Raw genomic sequence first — 24,464 nt, forward strand, 5'->3', positions numbered from 1 at the left:
CTACATTAGGATGGAGAATGAAACAGTTAATTCAGAGACCATGGTCCAGAACTTAAAGGAGGGTAACTTTGAAGGTATGAGGCGTGAATTGGCTCGGATAGATTGGTGAATGATACTTAAGGGGTTGACAGTGGATGGGCAATTGCAGACATTTAGAGACCGCATGGATGAACTACAACAATTGTACATCCCTGTCTGGCGTAAAAATAAACAAGGGAAGGTGGCTCAATCGTGGCTTTCAAGGGAAATCAGGGATAGTATTAAAGCCAAAGAAGTGGCATACAAATTGGCCAGAAATAGCAACGAACCCAGGGACTGGGAGAAATTTAGAACTCAGCAAAGGAGGACAAAGGGTTTGATTAGTGCAGGGAAAATAGAGTACAAGAGGAAGCTTGCAGGGAACATTAAAACGGATTGCAAAAGCTTATTTGGTTATGTAAAGAGAAAAAGGTTAGTAAAGAAAACATAGGTCCCCTGCAGTCAGAATCAGGGGAAGTCATAACGGGGAACAAAGAAATGGCAGACCAATTGAACAAGTACTTTGGTTCGGTATTCACTAAGGAGGACACAAACAACCTTCCGGATATAAAAGGGGTCAGAGGGTCTAGTAAGAAGGAGGAACTGAGGGAAATCCTTATTAGTCGGGAAATTGTGTTGGGGAAATTGATGGGATTGAAGGCCGATAAATCCCCAGGGCCTGATGGACTGCATCCCAGAGTACTTAAGGAGGTGGCCTTGGAAATAGCGGATGCATTGACAGTCATTTTCCAACATTCCATAGACTCTGGATCAGTTCCTATGGAGTGGAGGGTAGCCAATGTAACCCCACTTTTTTAAAAAGGAGGGAGAGAGAAAACAGGGAATTATAGACTGGTCAGCTTGACATCGGTAGTGGGTAAAATGATGGAATCAATTATTAAGGATGTCATAGCAGCGCATTTGGAAAGAGGTGACATGATAGGTCCAAGTCAGTATGGATTTGTGAAAGGGAAATCATGCTTGACAAATCTTCTGGAATTTTTTGAGGATGCTTCCAGTAGAGGGGACAAGGGAGAACCAGTTGATGTGGTGTATTTGGACTTTCAGAAGGCTTTCGACAAGGTCCCACACAAGAGATTAATGTGCAAAGTTAAAGCACTTGGGATTGGGGGTAGTGTGCTGACGTGGATTGAGAACTGGTTGGTAGATAGGAAGCAAAGAGTAGGAGTAAATGGATACTTTTCAGAATGGCAGGCAGTGACTAGTGGGGTACCGCAAGGTTCTGTGCTGGGGCCCCAGCTGTTTACATTGTACATTAATGATTTAGACGAGGGGATTAAATGTAGTATCTCCAAATTTGCGGATGACACTAAGTTGGGCGGCAGCGTGAGCTGCGAGGAGGATGCTATGAGGCTGCAGAGTGACTTGGACAGGTTAGGTGAGTGGGCAAATGCATGGCAGATGAAGTATAATGTGGATAAATGTGAGGTTATCCACTTTGGTGGTAAAAACAGAGAGACAGACTATTATCTGAATGGTGACAGATTAGGAAAAGGGGAGGTGCAACGAGTCATGGTACATCAGCATCAGTCATTGAAGGTTGGCATGCAGGTACAGCAGGCGGTTAAAAAAGCAAATGGCATGTTGGCCTTATAGCGAGGGGATTTGAGTTCCGGGGCAGGGAGGTGTTATTACAGTTGTGCAGTGCCTTGGTGAGGCCACACCTGGAGTATTGTGTACAGTTTTGGTCTCCTAACTTGAGGAAGGACATTCTTGCTATTGAGGGAGTGCAGTGAAGCTTCACCAGACTGATTCCCGGGATGGCGGGACTGACATATCAAGAAAGACTGAATCAACTGGGCTTGTATTCACTGGAGTTCAGAAGAATGAGAGGGGATCTCATAGAAACATTTAAAATTCTGACGGGTTTAGACAGGTTAGATGCAGGAAGAATGTTCCCAATGTTGGGGAAGTCCAGAACCAGGGGTCACAGTCTAAGGATAAGGGGTAAGCCATTTAGGACCGAGATGAGGAGAAACTTCTTCACCCAGAGAGTGGTGAACCTGTGGAATTCTCTACCATAGAACGTTGTTGAGGCCAATTCACTAAATGTATTCAAAAAGGAGTTAGATGTAGTCCTTACTACTAGGGGGACCAAGGGGTATGGTGAGAAAGCAGGAATGGGGTACTGAAGTTGCATGTTCAACCATGAACTCATTCAATGGCAATGCAGGCTCGAAGGGATGAATGGCATACTCCTGCACCTATTTTCTATGTTTCTATGTTTCTCCTTACCAAACTCTTTCTAGGATATCTTCATCCTAAAGATTTCTTGCAGACACAACATGCCTTTAAAACACTGCAATATCTGCTGCAATTTCTTCTCCCCCTCAATCTATTCATATTGATCAAGACCAATGTAATCATTGCTCTTAATAAAAGAAGTATGCCTGATAATCTATCCATCATTTAATCTCTGGCCCTTCCCTCCTCTCATGCTGCTTCCAAACTTTTTGGGCAGCTGTTGCTTTCTCCTGCAGCCTCCGGCTCTTTTTCACCTCCTGTTTGAACTTCCACTGCAGTTTCAGTCTCTTCCTTACATCAAATTTAGGCCGCGGAGCTGCTCCTTCTCCGTCCTGCTGTCCCCCACTAATCTTTCCCTTTCCACATGATGCCACCCCACCCCCAATTCCATGTCTCCATCCTCCTCTGACTCCTCACTCTCAAGCTCTTCTGTAATCTCCTGTCCCTGTTTCCCATCAGATACATAATCTCACTTTTTGCTAACATGGTTTTTCCAACAGTGCCACTCTCTTCGGCCTTACCTCCATCGCTGACCCTTGCTCCCCATTTCTTCTCCCTCTGTGACAATGGCGCGTCTCCACCCACCTTGCTCTCTTTTGGCGTCTTTGTCTCCGCGCTCCCATCCTGCTGCCCCTTTAAGACTCCTGCCTCTTGCATCCTCTCCTTGTCCTGCCCCCTCCTGCTCCCAGAGATGTACGACTCCCCATCTTTCTTTGGAGTACTTCCACTTACCCCGCACCCTGCTCGTGCCTCCGTTCCCCCCATGGACACCTGATTCTTTAGGGAGAGACGAGCCATATTATGGCTCGACTCTGTCTTTGACCCATGATGTCCTCCACTGAATTTGACTTTATCCACCATACTTGGTGTGTTTTCCACCATGTTTTCTGCTCCGCAATTTTCTGCCTCTTCTTGCGCTCTTTCCTCATTCCCTTCGGCGGCTGTGTCCTCCACCACTCCACTCACACCTCCTGCTTCCTCTCCCATCTCCCCATCACTCAAGTGGCTTCCATCTGCCTCACACTCACAGCGGGTGGGGCCTTTGTGACAAACCGCACAATTCTCTGCCTTGCAGTTCTGAGCATCGTGTCCAGATTCGCCACAGTTATAACAGTACAGGTCGGGACAGCTTCTTACTAGATGGTCGTGTCCAAGACAGTAATCGCAAAGCTATACTGGGCCCACAACTGGTCAGCAGTATAGTCTTGCGTTTCTCCACCAATGTGTCCATCTCCCCTGCCAGGTCATTTACCACAAAATATTGCTCGAGCCTTTCTGTGAAAGCATCCCAATCATCACCCTCTGCAAAGTCTTTTAGTGTGCTAAAGATAGCTATAATCACGTGAAAGTCTGTATTCTCGTCACCAGTTGTTAAGTCTGTAATGTACTTATGAATGACCCCACGAGGCAATGTGTTGTACTCAAACTGTAGTGACCTTGTTCCTTTATTCGTAACTCCAGAGCGAGGCACAAGCATGGTTGGCAGCCTTTTATACTGGGCCTATGCAGATAACCCTCAGGTCTCCCACCGCAATGCCCTCTGGTGGACAGCCTCTGCCACAGAGGCAGGAAACCCCAGTCTCCACCAGTTGCAGCCTCTAGTGGTGCCAGCATAGTGCATACATCGTGTAAACCTTATTGATAGTACATCAGGTAACAAGTCTCCATCTTATGCAACTATACAGTGACAACAGAGAGTATATCTATAGTCTGCATATATAACATTTGCGATGGTGGTGCAATTATCTCAAGCAGAGGTGGCTGGGATTTCTTGCGTTTAAGATGGTCATTGCCTGGCACTCATATGGCATGAATGTTACTTGTCACTTGTCAGCCCAAGTCTGGATATTATACAGGTCCTGTTCTAGGTTGCTTCATTATTTGAGGAGTTGTCAATGGAGCTGAATCCTGTGGAATCATCAGTGATCAGACCCAGTCCTGGCTTTATAATAAATCAAAGGTCATTGCTGAAGCAGCTGAAGATGGTTGGGCCAAGGATGCTTCCCTGAGGAAGTCCTGCAGTGATGTCCTAGGATCATGATGACTGTCCTCCAACAACTACAACTATCTTCCTTCGTGTCAGATGCGATTCTGCCTATTGGAGGGTTTTTCTTTTGACCCTACTCCACAAATGATGAGTTTTGTTATGGCTCCTGGGCAATATTTGGTTCAATGCTGCCTGGATGTCGAGAGCAGCTACTGTCGCCTCTCCTCTGGCATTCAGCTCTTCTATTCATGTCTGGATTAATGCTGTGATGTCATCTGGAGCCAAGTGATTAGGCAGAACCCTATACTTGTACATGGGTCATCTTATACATAAGAATAAACAATAGTTTTATTCCTGTAATACCAGCATTCACTTAGAATCACAGTTTATGAGTTGAAAACAAACAACTGACCACAGCAGGGGTCTTGGTCGTGTCAGCAGTCTAACAGTATTATTATATCAGAGGTGCTGTTCTGAAACTGGTACCTGTTTGGAGTAATGCAAGGCGAACAGATACAAACGAGACTACTTTCTGCATATTGCGCTCCGGCCAGGAAGAACACCCTGCTTACTGGTATCCAAATGCAAATTAAATTTTAACCACTGGTTTTCACTTAATGAAACATCTTGATATGGATATATTTACATCTTACTGTACGCCCTGAGCCAGCAGCGAGGCTACCATTTGAATAATTTTATTAAGCGTCTATCTGAACATTGCAATATATACAAGTATCAGGAGCAATTTTCTGACTTTTCACTGATGACGGGGAGCCTCGTCCACCAAAATCAGTGATCAGAAATTCACTCGCATGTTGTGCACAAGTTTCTAACCATCATCTTAACTGAGTTGAAAAATCAGCTCCATTGTACAATTCGAATTTCCGATACGCAGTACTGAGAGCAAAGTTCATTTGCAGCAGTGCAAAGTCAATAAAGTATCGCATAATATTAAAAAAACAAACAGCGTTAGGTTCAAGTAAGTGAATTGAAGCAGTCTTAACCCTCATAGTTCATAATGAGTAGCTGTACTTACACTGGAAGCAAATAAGGTTGTAGACTAGTAATACGTTTTCCATCAGAATAATCGCGGAGTGAATCAAATGATTTTTTCTCATTCTCCACGGCCTCCTCCATCTTAAAAGATATAAACAACATTATATTTTTCATACAGTTGACATTATTCAAATGTTAGAAAACTCATCTTAGTACCAAATACACGCAAACCCAATTGAAAAACAAGTCAAATTTTTCACAAAATCACTTGTAACTGAGATTATTGGATTTTCTATAGATTATAATCAGTGCTCAATGATGTTATGAAAGTCTACTGTAAAAGAGAGAAATAGTGTAAGATAATAAATCAAAGCAAATCTCACAGTAGACATGAACATGCTCTGTGACTGCTGGTACATGTCCAGCTATGCTGCAGTGGATAAAAGTGTTCTGTTTGACTGTCTGTCTTACTCCCAATTTCCTGCTTATTAAACTCCGTCCCCTAGTAAACAAGTTGCCTGGATCAATTTTGTCAATTCCCTTCATATCTTGAAACATGCTTGTTTCAAAAACAACTCTTTCCCTCATAACTTCAATTCCTGATATTGAGAATTATCTTTGTTGCTTGACTCTAATCTCTCAAGCCAATAATATTCTTGTCATGATTTAGTGCCCAGAACTATGTAGGGCACCCCGATGTATGACCAACGACTTATACAGTAATAATATAACTGTACGATTTTGACACCATCCTGCTATTATTTCAACCCAATACATTACCTCATTTTCACAGCAGCCAAGCAGATTTCAGAGATTGATTCACATTAACCCTAACATCTCTTTCTTGATCAATACACAGTGTGACTGTATTGAATACATAAGCCTAGAAAGTACATGTGACAATATTAGAAGAAAAACAGCACAATCATATGAAATGCCTTTATCACAATTTTAAGCATTCACCCATTTAAATTAAACAGCAACAGTAATTTCTAAGTGATACTTTCTCAATTGATTATTGTTTACAAACACATTATATCTATCTACATCCTTCTGACTCTGAGGCGGGGGTGCTGCCCACTGAGTCACAGCTGACACAAGGCAGGTTTCTGATACCTTCTGGCATCCGTGGAGATTTTAGCGACGCCTTTCACACTCTACTCCCTACTGACTGATTTTATATCCCAAATCTTATATTTGTCAATAATTGTGTTTACCTTGTCGCAGGTCGGGACCGCCATGCTGCCTATAGCCGCCGCTCACCGCTCCTTTTGTGGCCCATTAGCGGCAGGTTGGGGCCATAGGGTGAGTGGCGAGCGGCGGCCATGAGCAGCGTGGCGGCATACCACTGCAAGATACAGCGCGAGTTGGTGCAGGAGGGCAATGGCGCGAAGAGGGATGTCATCAAGGTCCAGGTCGCTGATTGCAGCGTGGGCAGATACAGCAGAAGCGGCGAGAGGCTGTAGAGGGATGTGATCGGGGCCTAAAGAGGCGTAGTCCCAGGGGCAGCACGGGCCAGCCCACACTGCGATATGTGTGCACACTAGATCCGTGCAGCAGAGCAGCTCTCCAGTCGTCTTGGATAACCCTTGCCACTGTACCAAGACCTAGCTCTGTCAAACCCGTGTGGTGGCTGGTGTGCAACGGCCACCCCACGTTAAAAAAATCCACTCACAGGCATCTTCCACCCTACAGGATGTAGTTCAGGACCTGGAATATTAGGTCCTTCATTGGAACACCTGTGAACTCATCCTTTTTTAGCGTGGAAGCAAGTCATCCTCGTTACGAGGGACTGCCTATGATGATGATGATCTACATCAAAGTACATCTGCCACAAAATTCCCAATTTCATAAACAATTCAAATGTTTGTGAATCTGATTGCTTGGTTTTTCATTATTTGCACTATTTTTGATATATGCAGATTGAAGATATTGTTTATGTTACCCTAGTACTAATCAAAAATCTATAGAATTAATCGGCCGAAAATTGCAGCCTCGCTGGGTCGGTACGAAGTGCGCATGCACCCGACGAGGCCTCGCAAAAGCCCGATTCTCGGTGCGCCTAGAACCGGCTTTACCGATCTGTCAAAATTTCTTTAGAGAGATTCTACGCATCCCTGGGAGAAGGACATCCACGCGGGAGAGATTTGAGCTATTTTTTACGCCTGGTAAAAGCAGGTGTATAGCTTACTTATACCAGCATAACACTTTTAAAGCATAGAAAATTTCAATTTAATCACTCATTTTTTTATTAAAAATCCTGTCCATTAAGGTAAGTTTATTTTTAACCCTATTAAAACACATTTTAAAAAATTTCCAAAAAATATTTTTTTTTCTAAAACATTTAATTACATTTAATTTCAATTAATTTTAAATATGTGAGGTGTTTTTTTTTTTATTTATTGTGATGTGTTTCGGTGTTTTATGGGTTTATTCTAATTGATAATAATGAGAGCCCGTACAAACAGAGCTCCCATTTTTATCAATGAGAATACTAGATAGTGATTGGTGGTCCAGGCCCATGTGATTCCAACAGTTGCGTTCGTACGTGGAAAACATCTTTCAGTGCGCTGTGCAGCGAATGAAGGCCTCAGACCGGAATCCTACGTTCCTCCGGGAAACACAGGTAGTTCGTAGATTTTTTTCGGGTCAGAGGCATTTGTACGAAGGAAACCTCCAACCGCAATTTTCAGCCCAAAATGTTTTTGTTTCTATAGGATCATGTCTGATATTTCTGCTTGGTTTAGTGTTTCTACTGTTGATTGTTGCCAAAATAAGCTTTAAGAATCAATGATTAATCAGATACTACAGTTAGAATGTTCCCTCCTATTTCATCTGCCATTACTATTTCATGGGCCACAACCTCAACCACTATCTGCTGCTAGCCTCTCCCTCACTTCCAGACCTACCACGGTTTGATATAACTCAGCCTCATTCTCACTGATCACTCCTTTAGCTCCAAATCTACATAGGATATACGCCACAGAAACAGGCCATTCAACCCAACTAGTCCACACCAGTGTTTATGCTCCATTCGAGCCTCCTCTTGTCTTTCCTCATCTAAATCTATCAGCATAACCCTCTATTCCATTCTCCCTCATATGCTTGTCTAGCCTCCCCTTAAATGCATCGATACTATTCGCTTCGACCACTTCCTGTGGTAGCAAGTTCCACAGTTTCACCACTCTATGGGTAAAGAACTTTCGTCTGAATTCCCTATTGGATTTCTTGATGACTATTTTATATTGATGGTCTCTAGTTATTCTCTTCCCTACAAGTGGAAACATTCTCTCTGTATCCACTCTATCAAAATCTTTCATAATTTTAAAGACCTCTAATAGGTCACCTCTCAGCCTTCTTTTTTCAAGAGAAAAGAGACCCAGCCTGTTCATCCTTTCCTGATACGTATACACTTGCATTTCTGGTATCATCCTTGTAAATCTTCTCTGCACCCTCTCCAGTGCCTCTATATCATTTTTATAACATGATGACCAGAACTGTACACAGTACTCTAAATGTGGTCGAACCAAGGTTCAATACAGGTTCCCCTAGCATAACTTCCCTACTTTTCAATTCTATCCCCCTATAAATGTGCTTGGTTTGCATTTTTATGGCCTTGCTAACCTGTGTCGCAACTTTTAGTGATTTGTGTATTTCCACTGAGATCCCTTTGTTCCTCTACCCCACCTTGACTCGCACCCACCAAGTAATAAACAATATTCTTACTACCAAAATGTACTACCTCACATTTATCTGTGTTCAACTTAATTTTACAATTATATGCCCATTCTGCAAGTTTATTAATGTCCTCTTGTAATTGGATGCAGTTCTCCTCAGTATTGACTAGTCCCTCCAATTTGGTTTCTCTGCAAATTTAGAAATTGTGTTTTTGATTTCAAAGTCTAAATCGTTAATGTAAAGTGTGAACAACAGTGGTCCCAGCACTGATCCTTGTGGAACACCACGACCCCCCTTCTGCCACTGTGAATAGCTACGTTTTTCCCCTTCTCTCTGCTTTCTGTCTTGAAGCCAGCGAGCTATCCACTCTGCTACTTGTCTCCTGATTCCGCATTCTCTGACTTTGTTCATCAGTCTATTATGAGGTACCTTATCGAAGGCCTTTTGAAAAACTAGATAAATTACATCTACTGCATTACCATCATGTACTCTCCCTGTTACCTCTTCAAAAAATTCAATGAGGTTGGTCAAACAAGACTTTCCCTTTTGAAATCCATGCTGACTATTCATTATTATATTTTTGGTATCTAGCTGTTCTTCTATTTTCTCCTTTAGCAGTATTCCATTTTTTTTCCTACCACCGATGTTAAGCTCACTGGTCTATAATTCCCTGGACATAGTCTATTCCCCTTCTTGAATATAGGTACAGGTAGAGCGTCTGAAATCCAGAAACCTCTGGACCGAGGCCGTTCCGGATTTCGGAACGTTTTCCGACGTCCCGAATCCAGAACCGCCCAGGAAAAACCTGTGTTGCTGCCATTGGGACAGCAGGATAGGTATGAAGCCCTGCAAAGAAGGTAAGTTAAAGTTTTCATTTTTTAATTATTTTGCAGCAATTCGCTAGAAATGGGTCTTCTAAATGTTTTTTTATTTTTTTAATTTTTTGGCATTTTTTGGGGGTGTTTTCCCCCCTCCCTAGGCCCACCTCACAGCAGTAATCGACCTCGGACTAAAGTTGGCAAGGACCGCGGCTTCCGCTCATTTTTACTGCTGGGCATCTAAATAGTAGCATAGTGATTTGTGGTATTTTTGGAGAAAAAGTACCGCTATCGCCGTTTTTAAAAATGTCCGATTTCGGAACATTTTCCAGATTTCGGACGATCCCGCCACAGATCAGCGTGACGTCCGGATTTCGGAACATTCCGAATTTCGGAACTTCGGATTTCAGATGCTCTACCTGTATTACCGAGCTATCTGCCAGACATCTGGCTCTACACCTGTTTCTAATGAATTATTAAATATGTGTATTAATGCTTCTGCTATCTCAATCCTAGATTCTTTTAAAATGTGTGACTGCAATCCATCCAGACCAGGGGTTTTATCCCCTTTGAGTTTGATTAGTTTATTTAATATATCCACTCTTTTTATTTTAAATGCAATTATCTCATTACTAATCTCATCATCCAATGTAATGTCTACCTGTTCTATTTCCTTGGTAAATACTGAAGCAAAATAATTATTCAATATTTCTGCCATCTCTCTCTTATTGTCTGTGGTATTATCCTGTCTGTTCCATAATGTCCCTATTCCTATCCCACCCTTCCTTTTGTCTTGATGTGCCTGTAAAATATTTTACTATTTTGTTTTAGGTTCCTTCATAATGTAATGTCATAGTTCCACTTTGATTCCTAATTGTTTTTTTGACTTCTCTCCTAATCTCTTCGTATTCTCTCATCATGCACTCCCCTGCTGACTATGTACTTAATATATGCCTCTTTCCTTACCCTCAGTTGTTCCCTTATGGAGTCTCATTTGTGATTAGTTTGTTTTTTCCGTTGAGTGGGATATATTGTTCCTGCACTCTGTTGAACAGTTTTAAATATTTCCCATTTTATTTTCCCAAGTTCTAAACTCAGCCCCTCAAAATCAACAATCTATTAATCTTATACATTTCAAATAAGATAACCTCTCATTCTTCTAAACTTCAATGAGTATAGGCCCAATCTGCTCAACCTTTCTTCATAAAAGGGGCCCGAGAGTCGGAGGAGCCACAGGAGCAGGAGGGGGAGGATCGTGAGGCCCATAAAAGGGGCCCGAGAGTTGGAGGAGCCACAGGAGCAGGAGTGGCAGGGTCGAGAGGCACATAAAAGGGAACCCTAGAGTCGGAGGAGTCAGCTGGTGCAGGGACAAAAGATTTTTTTTTAATTCAAAATCGAACTGTGACGTCACAGCCAAGCGGGTAAATGATTGGCTGGTGGTTTGGTGAGAATTTTATCTTTTCCTTTTTCTTTTTCTTTTCTTATCAGTAGGAAACCTTTGGCATTGTTGCCAAATTAAGTTAATTTAAGGGTTAAGTCATGGTAGGAGAGCCCAGACCCATGTCATGCTCCTCCTGTGCTATGTGGGAAATCAGGGACGCTTCCAGTGTCTCTGATGACTATGTGTGCAGGAAGTGTATCCAGCTGCAGCTCCTGACAGACCACATTGCGGCACTGGAGTTGCGCATGGATTCAGTCTGGAACATCTGCGATGCTGAGGATGTCGTGAATAGCATGTTTAGTGAGTTGGTCACACCACAGGTAAAGGTTACAAAGGCAGATAGGGAATGGGTGGCCATCCGGCAGAGCAGTGGGAGGAAGGTAGTGCAGGGGTCCCCTGCGGTCATCTCCCTCCAAAACAGATATACTACTTTGGATGCTGTTGGGGGAGATGGCTCATCAGGGGAGGGCAGCAGCAGCCAAGTTCATGGCACCATGGCTGGCTCTGCTGCATAGCAGGGCAGGAAGATGAGTGGGAGAGCTATAGTGATAGGGGATTCTATTGTAAGGGGAATAGATAGGCGTTTCTGCGGCCGCAATCGAGACTCCAGGACGGTATGTTGCCTTCCTGGTGCAAGGGTCAAGGATGTCTCGGAGCGACTGCAGGGCATTCTGGAGGGGGAGGGTGAACAGCCAGTTGTTGTGGTGCATATAGGTACCAACGATATAGGTAAAAAACGGGATGAGGTCCTACAAGCTGAATTTAGGGAGCTAGGAGTTAATTTAAAAAGTAGGACCTCAAAGATCGTAATCTCAGGGGTGCTACCAGTGCCACGTGCTAGTCAGAGTAGGAATAGCAGGATACGTGGCTTGAGGAATAGTGCAAGAGGGAGGGATTCAAATTCCTGGGACATTGGAACCGGTTCTGGGGGAGGTGGGACAGTACAAATTGGACGGTCTGCACCTGGACAGGACCGGAACTGATGTCCTAGAGGGAGTGTTTGCTCATGCTGTTGGGGAGGATTTAAACGAATATGGCAGGGGGATGGGAATCTATGCGGGGAGACAGAGCAAAGTTAAATGGGGACAGATGCAAAAGGTAGAAAGGAGATAAGGAAAAGTGGAGGGCAGAGAAATCAAGGGCAAAAATCAAAAAGGGCCACATCACATTATAATTCTAAAAGGACAAAGAGTGTTAAAAAAACAAGCCTGATGGCTCTGTGTCTCAATGCGAGGAGCATTCGTAACAAGGTGGATGAATTAACTGCGCAGATAGCTGTTAACGGATATGATGTAATTGGGATTACGGAGACATGGCTCCAGGGTGACCAAAGCTGGGAACTCAACATCCAGGGGTATTCAATATTCAGGAAGGATAGGCAGAAAGGAAAAGGAGGTGAGATAGCGTTACTGGTTAAAATGGAGATTAACGCAATAGTAAGGAAAGACATTAGCTTGAATGATGTGGAATCTGTATGGGTAGAGCTGCGGAACACCAAAGGGCAGGAAAAGCTCATGAGAGCTGTGTACAGACTACCAAACAGTAGTAGTGAAGTTGGGGATGGCATCAAACAGGAAATTAGGGATGCGTGCAATAAAGGTACAGCAGTTATCATGGGTGACTTTAATCTACATATAGATTGGGCTAACCAAACTGGTAGCAATACGGTAGAGGAGGATTTCCTGGAGTGTATAAGGGATGGTTTTCCAGGCCAATATGTCGAGGAACCAACTAGAGAGCTGGCCATCCTAGACTGGGTGTTGTGTAATGAGATAGAATTAATTAGCAATCTTGTTGTGCGAGGCCCCTTGGGGAAGAGTGACCATAAGATGGTAGAATTCTTCATTAAGGTGGAGAGTGATACAGTTAATTCAGAGACTAGGGTACTGAACTTAAAGAAAGGTAACTTCGATGGTATGAGACGTGAATTGGCTAGGATAGACTGGCGAATGATACTTAAAGGGTTGGCGGTGGATAGGCAATGGCAGACATTTTAAGATCACATGGATGAACTTCAACAATTATACATCCCTGACTGGTGTAAAAATAAAACAGGGAAGATGGCTCAACCGTGGCTAACAAGGGAAATTAGGGATAGTGTTAAATCCAAGGAAGAGGCATATGAATTAGAAAAAGCAGCAAACCCGAGGACTGGGAGAAATTTAGAATTCAGCAGAGGAGGACAAAAGGTTTAATTAGGAGGGGGAAAATAGAGTATGAGAGTAAGCTTGCAGGAAACATAAAAACTGACTGCAAAAGCTTCAATAGATATAAGAGAAAAAGATTAGTGAAGACAAATGTAGGTTCCTTGCAGTCAGAATCAGGTAAATTTATAATGGGGAACAAAGAAATGGCAGACCAATTGAACAAATACTTTGGTTCTGTCTTCACTAAGGAAGACACAAATAACCTTCCGGAAATACTAGGGGACCGAGGGTCTAGCGAGAAGGAGGAACTGAAGGAAATCCTTATTAGTCAGGAAATTGTGTTAGGAAAATTGATGTGATTGAAGGCCAATAAATCCCCAGGGTCTGATAGTCTGCATCCCAGAGTACTTAAGGAAGTGGCCCTAGATATAGTGAATGCATTGGTGGTCATTTTCCAACATTCTATAGACTCTAGATCAATTCCTATGGATTGGAGGGTAGCTAATGTAACCCCACTTTTTAAAAAAGGAGATAGAAAACGGGGAATTATAGACAAGTTAGCTTGACATTGGGAGTGGGGAAAATGTTGGAATCAATTATTAACGATGCAATAGCAGCGGATTTGGAAAGCAGTGACCGGATCAGTCCAAGTCAGCATGGATTTATGAAAGGGAAATCATGCTTGACAAATCTTCTAGAATTTTTTGAGGATGTAACTAGTAGAGTGGACAAGGGAGAACCAATGGATGTGGTCATTTTCCAACATTCTATAGACTCTGGATCAGTTCAAAGGGCTTTTGACAAGGTCCCACACAAGAGATTAGTTGCAAAATTAAAGCACATGATACTGGGGGTAATGTACTGACGTGGATCGAGAACTGGTTGGCAGACAGGAAGCAAAGAGTAGGAATAAATGGGTCCTTTTCAAAATTGCAGGCAGTGATTAGTGGGCTAATGCAAGGTTCAGTGCTAGGACCCCAGCTATTTACAATATACATTAATGATTTAGATGAAGGAATTGAATGTAATATCTCCAAGTTTGCAGATTGACACGAAGCTGGGTGGCAGTGTGAGCTACGAGGAGGATGCTAAGAGCCTGCAGGGTGACTTGGACAGGTTAGATGAGTGGGCAAATGCATGGCAGGTGTAGTATAATGTAGATAAATGTGAGGTTATCCACTTTGGTGGCAAAAACAGGAAGGCAGAGTAGTATCTGAATGGTGACAGATTAGGAAAAGGGGAGGTGCAACGAGACCTGGGTGTCATGGTACATCAGTCTTTGAAAGTTGGGATGCAGGTACAGCAGGCGGTGAAGAAGGCAAATGGCATTTGGTCTTCATAGCGAGAGGATTTGAGTATAGGAGCAGGGAGGTCTTACTAGAGTTGTACAGGACCTTGGTGAGGCCACACCTTGAATATTGTGTGCCGTTTTGGTTTCTTAATTCTGAGGAAGGACAGTCTTGCAATTGAGGGAGTGCAGCGAAGGTTCACCAGACTGATTCCCGGGATGGCAAGACTGCCATATGAAGAAAGACTGGATCGACTAGGCTTATATTCACTTGAATTTAGAAGAGTGAGAGGGGATCTCATAGAAACATATCAAATTCTGACAGGATTGGACAGATTAGATTCAGGAAGAATGTTCCCGATTTGGAGAAGTCCAGGACCAGGGGTCACAGTCTAAGGATAAGGGGTAAGCCATTTAGGACCAAGATGAGGAGAAACTTCTTCACTCAGAGAATTGTGAACCTGTGGAATTCTCTACCACAGAAAGTTTGTTGGATATATTCAAGAGGGAGTTGGATGTGCCCCTTAAGGCTAAAGGGATCAAGGGGTATGGAGAGAAAGCAGGAATGCGGTACTTAAGTTGCATGATCAGCCATGATCATATTGAATGGTGGTGCAGGCTCGAAGGGCTGAATGGCCTACTCCTGCACCTATTTTCTATGTTTCTATGTTTCATAAGATAACCCCCTCATCTCAGCGATCAACCTCATGAACATTCTATGAACTGCCTCCAATGCAAGTATATCCCTCCTTAAATAAGGAGACCAAAACTTACGCAGTACTCCAGGTGTGGTCTCACTAACGCTCTGTAGCAGGACTTCCCTACTTTTACACTCCATTCCAATTGCAACAAAGGCCAACATTCCATTTCCCTTCCTAATTACTTGCTGTACCTGCATGCTAACTTTTTGTGTTTCATGCACAAGAACTCGCTGATCCCTCTGTACCACAGCATTTTGTAATCTCTCCCCATTTAAATAATAATTTGCTTTTTTTCCTACAGACGTGGATAACCTCACATTTTCCCACATTATAATCCATCTGCCAAATTTTTGCCCACTCACTTAGCCTATCTATATCCCTTTGCAAATTCTTAGCGTCCTCCTCACAACTTGCCTTCCCACCTATCTTTGTATCATCAGCAAAGTTGGCTACATTACACTCGATCCCTTCATCCAAATCATTAATATAGATTGTAAATAGTTGAGGCCCCAGCACAGATCCTGTGGCACCCCACTAGTTACTGTTTGTCAACCTGAAAATGACCCATTTATCCTGACTCTCTGTTTTCTGTTACTTAGCCAATCCTCTATCCATGCTAATATATTACTCCCAACCCTGTTGTAAGAATAAAAGTGTTTAGGCAAAGCAGGAACCACCCTCCGCAGCAGAAGCAAGGACAAATGCTTGTGTTTTGCCAGAGCGAAGTGAAATATAACTTTTTATACTTTTTTATAAATCATTATTGTAACATCATTGTATCTGGTGTAACTAAGTAGATCTGTAGGATAGCTGAGGACTGCTGTTTCTCTGCTAGATGTGCATGTGTGTGTGTGTGTGTGTTTAATAAACTATTCCAAATTGTTTTAAAAGAATCAGTCTTGCTGTCAATTTAATGCCAGAGATTTAGAGATCTTACAGATTGGAGGCTCATCCAGGAGCTGGCGAGACAGCTTTTGATCATTCTTTTGAACAATTGAAAATCTCTGTAGTTGCGATTCTAACCTGTGTTGCGAAGATTAAACTGTAAACTTTTAAAGGGATCGGGAGAAGTTAAGTCTTAAAGAGCAGTCCTTTCGATAGTTGGAACTGTTTAAGTGGGGAACCATCAGTAGTTAAATTCAAAAGGCACAGGATGAAGGGATCGGGTCATGTACAGAAAGCCAGCAAAAGATGTAGAGGGAGTCTATCAGGAGAAAGTATCCAAAAAGTTGACCATAAAGGATATACAAGAGTTACAGGCATAGGCACAGGGACTGTACTTCCATAAGGGCCAACATGCATTCTTTGGGGAGCTTGTGGCATTTATCCAGGAGAAAGTAAATCAAGGAGAGCTAAGGCCAAAATGGGCAAACGGTCTCTTGGCATACAGTGCACATTACTGCGCTCAGAGAGATGAGGAATTAATGAGGCAGGATGCAAGAGAGATTCAGAATTTAAGGGAAGTGATACAAGATTTAAATGAACAAAGGGCAAAAGAAATACAAGACTTAAAAGAATCGCAAGTAAGAGAGTTAAAGAAAAAGAGATTCAAAGTATAAAAGAACATATTGGATAAATGGTTCATTCTCTGGTTGGCAACCAGTAACTAGTGGGGTGCCGCAGGGATCAGTACTGGGACCCCAACTATTTACAATCTATATTAACGACTTGGAAGAAGGGACTGAGTGTAACGTAGCCAAGTTTGCTGATGATACAAAGATGGGAGGGAAAGCAATGTGTGAGGATACAAAAAATCTGCAAAAGGACATAGACAGGCTAAGTGAGTGGGCAAAGATTTGGCAGGTGGAGTATAATGTTGGAAAGTGTGAGGTCATGCACTTTGGCGGAAAAAAAATCTAAAAGCAAGTTATTATTTAAATGGAGAAAGATTGCAATGTGCTGCAGTACAGCGGGACCTGGGGGTACTTATGCATGAAACACAAAAGGATTGTATGCAGATACAGCAAGTGATCAGGAAGGCCAATGGTATCTTGGCCTCTATTGCAAAGGGGATGGAGTATAAAAGCAGGGAAGTCTTGCTACAGCTACATAAGCTATTGATGAGGCCATACCTGTAATACTGCGTGCCGTTTTGGTTTCCATACTTACGAAAGGATATACCTGCTTTGGAGGCAGTTCAGAAAAGGTTCACTCGGTTGATTCCGGGAATGAGGGGGTTGACTTATGAGGAAAAGTTGAGTAGATTGGGCCTCTACTCATTGGAATTCAGAAGAATGAGAGGTGATCTTATCAAAACGTATAAGATTATGAGGGGGCTTGACAAGGTGGATGCAGAGAGGATGTTTCCACTGATGGGGGAGACTAGAACTAGAGGGCATGATCTTAAAATAAGGGGCCACCCATTTAAAACAGAGATGAGGAAAAATTTCTTCTCTCAGAGGGTTGTAAATCTGTGGAATTCGCTGCCTGAGAGAGCTATGGAAGCTGGGACATTGAATAAATTTAAGACAGAGATAGACAGGTTCGTAAACGATAAGGGGATAAGGGGTTATGGGGAGCAGGCTCGAGGGGCTGTATGGCCTACTCCTGCTCCTATTTCTTCTGTTCTTCTGTTCTTATGTAAAAGGAAGAAGGCCTCCAACCTACTTGGCAATTAAGAGAGGGAGAAATATAGCATTTCAGACAAGAAATTGATCGATTAAACCACAGTATTGGGCAATTAGAAAGAGGGGCCGAACAGGCAGCTTCATTGCTACAGCAACAAAGCCTCTCAAATTTAAATGCCACAGCAGCCGTCGTTGAAGCAAATGAAAACAGATTAGAGTTAAAAATATATAAATTGGAAAACTTGGGGCTCTGGCAAGTGGTAGAAGATGCTAGGGGGGCATTAACGGAAGTAATTAAGAAGCCACAAAGGGAGGCAGACCACTCCCGGTGCCAACTAGAAATAGCGAGGCTAAAAAGTAAGTTAGGGGAGCAGCAGGCCCTGGTATCTGCAATAACACGGGCAGCCATAATAGAGACAGCAGAATGGGACAAGAGGGAGACAGATTGGGAAGAGGAAGGCAATCAGTATAATCCCCAGGAGGGTGGTGAAGGATGGAATACTTTGGAGACAGGAGGTAGCAGTAGAAACCACTTCTTTACGGCGTAATACGCATGGTCACATCAACAGTAACCATACCGACTCACGGCCCATATCTGGTGCTGATGCCATGGTGGGTAGCCATGAGTTGGGGCCATTAATGATGGGGACAACCCATTGGGAGTTAAAAGAGGTGAGCAAATTTCAGGAGAAGTCACCCTGAGTTAGAACAGAGAGACTTAACACGAGTACTTCTCTTGGCCTGTTCCACTTCCCGAAAAGATAATCTGCCGGACGCAGTCCTCCAGCATGGCACAGTGACCGATGCAGTCATGACCGAGATCCTAAACCATTTAGGAATCCAAAACTTAAACTTAGTGGCTCTGCTTAATCAGACCAAGCAGCGCCCAGAAGAGCCCCCAGAGCCTTCAGTAATTGCTGTACGATATCTATGAACGTACCCAGAACCAGGCACCCGCAAATGCTGCAGTAGGAAAGAATCAGGAACAATTTAAATCAATGTTCGTGATCCAACTCCATCCTTTAGTTAAAACCACCCTGGGAATATCCATGAGGCCCACCAATCAGTGGACAGATATAGAGAGCAATGCTCAAATAACCTGGAAGGTGGTAAAAGACCAGTTAAAGGTGAAGTCACCATCCACCGCAAATAAACCAGTGTCAATGGTGGAGGGATCTAGGTGTTACCCCTTTAAGGGACAGTGTTTTAATTGTAAGAAGGTAGGCCACCTAGCAAAAGACTGCAACAGACCCAGACAGGCACCATGCCACAGTGCAACGCATAGATAGCTCCCGAGGGACGAATCTCCAAGCCCTCTGGGACGAATGAATGACTGGACCAGTTGATAACCCTCATACAAACTCAAATTGCCACGGGGGTGATGCAAAATCATTTACCAGAGCCTACAATCGCCGATGCACACTCATTATAGAGATCCCTTCAAGGTTCCACTCGATGACAGGGTCCGGCCGCCAAAGATTGGTCGGAAGTGGGGTTCCGACGTGATGATAGCGGGAGACCAGTAGTCCTTGTTGTCTTCATCATCATAGGCAGTCCCTCGAAACGAGGATAACTTGCTTCCACGTCAAATAGGGATGAGTTCACAGGTGTTTCAATGAAGGACCTAATATTCCAGATTCCGAACTACATCTTGAAGGGTGGAAGACGCCTGTGAGAGGATTTAAGATGTTTTCTTAAAAGGGGGCTGGCAGCAGACTATGCTTATTGATACCGGCTCAGCTATTACCATCATCCCCACCCCATATCCTGAACGCCATGCAGCGGCGGGCAAGGGTTGTATGACCCTTAAAGGGTTTAATGGTGATTCACCCACATGGCCAGTTGAAAAGCCTGATAGCAGCTGGCGACTGACTATTGATTCTATAAGAAAGTTAAATTCTATAACACCAGCCTGCTCACCGGTAGTAAGAGAAACCCCCACCATATTATCACAAATTTCTGCTCTTTCTAAGTACTTCGCAACCCTCGACATCGCCAATAGATTCTGGAGTATCCCTGTTAAAAGGGAACATCAGTACAAATTCGCGTTCACATTTGAGGACCAGAGCTACACCTGGACATGCCTTCCTCAGGGGTTCCACAATGCGATCTTCCACAAAAGAATGGCTGCAACTTTAAAAGACTTTTCCCGCCCTACCTGCTTGCTGCAGTACGTAGACGACCTACTGCTGGCACCCGACAGCATGGAGGAGCACATGTCCCTTTTGCACAAACCTTTGACATCGTTGGCTCAGGCAGGACTAAAGGTGAATCCCCGTAAGGTTCAATTAGTAAAAGAACGGGTCACCTTTCGAGGAGTGTCCATTTCTCCAGACTTCCAAAACAGCCCTACGATCATTCTTGGGTTTAGTGGGGTACAAAAGTGGGTTTCCTTGCAGCGCCTCAGCAAATGGACATTGGAATTTATGAAAAGAGACATTGATAACATTTCCAAACCCACCATATTGCTGCCACAATTTCTGATCTATGAGGGGGACCCGCATGATTAACTTTGAGACCCATCCTGTGCAGAAAGAGCCCATACAGGCTGCCCCAGATGTCTACATCGATGGATCAACATATCACATTGAGGGATCCCCCCACACCGGGTATGCTGTGGTATTGCCAGAAAGAACCATCCAGCGAAGATGCAACAGACAGTCTTCACAACATGCAGAAATCGCCGCACTTCTAACCGCTGTGAAGGAAACCTCAGATAGATCCATGAATATTTGGTCAGATAGTGCCTATGCTCTAAACACCATGCTCTCCTTGCCCCTATACCACAAAAATGACTATCGTATGACAGACGGTAAGGCCCTGGTCCATGGGCCCTGGTTACGCCTGCTTTGGTCATACCTTAAATAGCGATTCCAGCCCTGCTTCATTAAATAAATTTAAGACAGAAATAGACAGTTTCTTAAACAATATGGGGATAAGGGGTTATGGGGAGCGGGCAGGGAAGTAGAGCTGAGTCCATGATCAGGTCAGCCATGATCTTACAAAATGGCGGAGCAGGCTCGAGGGGCCATATGGCCTACTCCTGCTCCTATTTCTTATGTTCTTATGTTCTTATGAAATGTAGCAGCCCATAGAAAAGGGGGTCCACACTGTGAGGGAAATTCCAGAACAGACAGAGCAGCCAAGAACGCTGCGATTGATGGGGAGATAGAGGATATAGTTGTTGAGCCCTGCAATGCTGTTAGCAAGGGCTCCTCAAAGATCAGCTAGGTTTAAAGTCCCTGCTGCAATAATACTGGTCATATGCTGTTGTAAGCACCTGGCACGAGGAAGGCAGACCCCTTCTTCAACCAACAGCCTGGGCTCCCAATACCATACGAGCCACTGTCCCTGACTCTGCTGATGTTCAAAAGAAAGCCAAACGCCTGCCCGGTGGTGTGTATTCCACCAGAGGTGGGTCAGGAACTGCTCTCCCTCCTTCACTCCCACCCCACAGCAGGGCACTATTTGGTCCTGATAACCTTCTATAAGGTAGCATCCGCAGCTTGGTGGCCTTCCATGAGGGAAACAATCGACCAATATGTGGCACCATGCCTATCGTGCCTGCAGTACAATCCTCCCGCATGCACTAACTGAACTTTGCTTCAAAGCGCACCCCCACCTCAAGGGCCATGGACGCACCTCCAGATAGACTTCTTTGGGCCGCTTCCACAGGCGCAAGGCAATTTTCAGCCTGCCCTAGTGGTGGTGGATCAATTCACTAAATGGATTGAAGCATGCCCCTGCCGCTCCAACACCGCAATCACAGCAGCAAAATACTATTAAATCAAGTGTTTTATAGATGGGGAGGAATAAGCTCATAATAAAGGATAAAACTAAGTACTGTGTGCAATGAGCAAGTATGACCTTAGCTCCTTTAATGAGACTCCAGAGTGCAGGTACCTCCTGGGTGGCCTGCTTATATACTGTGCTCCCAAGGGATGCTGGGATCCCTTGGGACTCCAACAGGTAGGCCCTCTGCTGGTAGTATAATACAGGTTGCAAGAGGTTAAATACATAACATCACTCCCCCGTGAAGTCAATAGTACACTTATTTACATGGTGAGACGATCTGGGGCTTTTCGCTCCCTTGTCGATCGTCTCGGTACAAATGCAGGTGTGGGTGAATTGGTCAGTTCTTCACTGGGCTGCTGGGCAGCCGGCCTTGCTGGGCTACTGGGGATGGTGAGTTCGGCTTCGTGGTCAACCATGATGTCAGTTGCCACTTGTGTGTGTGTTGGAGGGTCAAAGTGGGTGGTGTCTTCTTCGGTTTGTTTGTAGTCGTTGGTGAACCGCAATTTGATTTGGTCCAAATCTGTTTAAAAAAGGGGGCAGACAAAAGGCAGGTAACTATAGGCCAGTTAGTTTAACATCTGTAGTGGGGAAAATGCTTGAAACTATCATTAAGGAAGAATAGCGGGACATCTGGATAGGAATAGTGCAATCAAGCAGATGCAGCATGGATTCATGAAGGGGAAATCATGTTTAACTAATTTATTGGAATTCTTTGAGGATATAACGAGCATGGTGGATAGAGGTGTACCAATGGATGTGGTGTATTTAGATTTCCAAAAGGCATTCGATAAGGTGCCACACAAAAGGTTACTGCAGAAGATAAAGGTACGCGGAGTCAGAGGAAATGTATTAGCATGGATAGAGAATTGGCTGGCTAACAGAAAGCAGAGAGTCGGGATAAGTGGGTCCTTTTCGGGTTGGAAATCGGTGGTTAGTGGTGTGCCACAGGGATCGGTGCTGGGACCACAACTGTTTACAATATACATAGATGACCTGGAAGAGGGGACAGAGTGTAGTGTAACAAAATTTGCAGATGACACAAAGATTAGTGGGAAAGCGGGTTGTGTAGAGGACACAGAAAGGCTGCAAAGAGATTTAGATAGGTTAAGTGAATGGGCTAAGGTTTGGCAGATGGAATACAATGTCGGAAAGTGTGAGGTCATCCACCTTTGGAAAAAAAAAGTAAAAGGGAATATTATTTGAATGGGGAGAAATTACAACATGCTGCGGTACAGAGGGACCTGGGGGTCCTTGTGCATGAATCCCAAAAAGTTTGTTTGCAGGTGCAGCAGGTAATCAGGAAGGCGAATGGAATGTTGGCCTTCATTGCGAGAGGGATGGAGTACAAAAGCAGGGAGGTCCTTCTGCAACTGTATAGGGTATTGATGAGGCCGCACCTGGAGTACTGCGTGCAGTTTTGGTCATCTTACTTAAGGAAGGATATACTAGCTTTGGAGTGGGTACAGAGATGATTCACTTGGCTGATTCCGGAGATGAGGGGGTTACCTTATGATGATAGATTGAGTAGACTGGGTCTTTACTCATTGGAGTTCAGAAGGATGTGGGGTGATATTATAGAAACATTTAAAATAATGAAAGGGATAGACAAGATAGAGACAGAGAGGTTGGGGAGACTAGAACTAGGGGGCACAGCCTCAAAATATGGGGGAGCCAATTTAAAACCGAGTTGAGAAGGAATTTCTTCTCCCAGAGGGTTGTGAATCTGTGGAATTCTCTGCCCAAGGAAGCAGTTGAGACTAGCTCATTAAATGTATTCAAGTCACAGATAGATAGATTTTTAACCAATAAGGGAATTAAGGGTTACGGGGAGCAGGCGGGTAAGTGGAGCGAAGTCCACGGCCAGATCAGCCATGATCTTGTTGAGTGGCGGAGCAGGCTCGAGGGGCTAGATGGCCTACTCCTGTTCCTAATTCTTATGTTCTTATGTTCTTTTGTAAATGTTTTCTGTACGTTCGTCCATTGGCAAATTTGACCTGAAACACCCTATTCCCCTCTTTGGCTGTGACCATGCCAGCGAGCCATTTGGGACCATGTCCATAATTGAGTACAAACACAGGATCGTTGACCTCAATATCGCGTGACAAATTTGCGCGGTCATGGTACACACTTTGTTGATGGTGCCTGCCCTCCACGTGATCATGGAGATCAGGGTGGAGAAGAGAGAGCCTTGTTTTGAGCGCCCTTTTCATGAGCAGCTTGGCTGGGGGAACTCCGGTGAGTGAGTGGGATCTGGTGCGGTAGCTGAGCAGCACTCGGGACAGCCGGATCTGCAGAGAGCCTTCCGAAACACGTTTCAAGCTTTGCTTGATGGTCTGAACTGCCCGTTCTGCCTGGCCATTGGATGCGGGCTTGAACGGGGCAGATGTGACGTGCTTGATCCCACTGCGGATCATGAATTCCTTGAATTCAGCACTGGTGAAACATGGCCCATTGTCACTGACCAGGACATCAGGCAGGCCGTGCGAGGCAAACATGTCTTGTAGGCTTTCAATAGTGGCTGTGGACGTGCTTACAGACATTATCGCACATTCAATCCATTTTGAGTAAGCCTCCTTGACAACCAAAAACATTTTGCCTAGAAATGGGCCCGTATAGTCCACATGGATCCTCGACCACGGTTTGGGGGGCCACGACCACAAACTTAATGGTGCCTCTCTGGGTGCATTGCTCAGCTGAGAGCAAGTTTTGCACTGGCGCACGCATGATGCTAAATCTGAGTCGATGCCAGGCCACCACATATGG

General features: G+C 44.1%; 1 protein-coding gene across 6 annotated transcripts in view; it reads right to left on the bottom strand.

Moving 5' to 3' along the window:
- Positions 1–24,464, bottom strand: part of LOC139252375 (uncharacterized) — a 336,279-nt gene that overhangs the window by 235,563 nt on the left and 76,252 nt on the right. For all 6 annotated transcript variants that reach the window (XM_070873361.1, XM_070873357.1, XM_070873359.1 and 3 more), the window contains one exon: positions 5,307–5,407. In XM_070873361.1, coding sequence (XP_070729462.1) covers positions 5,307–5,407 — 101 coding nt within the window. The remainder of the gene's footprint in view (positions 1–5,306; positions 5,408–24,464) is intronic.

Source organism: Pristiophorus japonicus, unplaced genomic scaffold, assembly GCF_044704955.1.
Source record: "Pristiophorus japonicus isolate sPriJap1 unplaced genomic scaffold, sPriJap1.hap1 HAP1_SCAFFOLD_461, whole genome shotgun sequence".
Classification (NCBI taxonomy): domain Eukaryota; kingdom Metazoa; phylum Chordata; class Chondrichthyes; family Pristiophoridae; genus Pristiophorus; species Pristiophorus japonicus.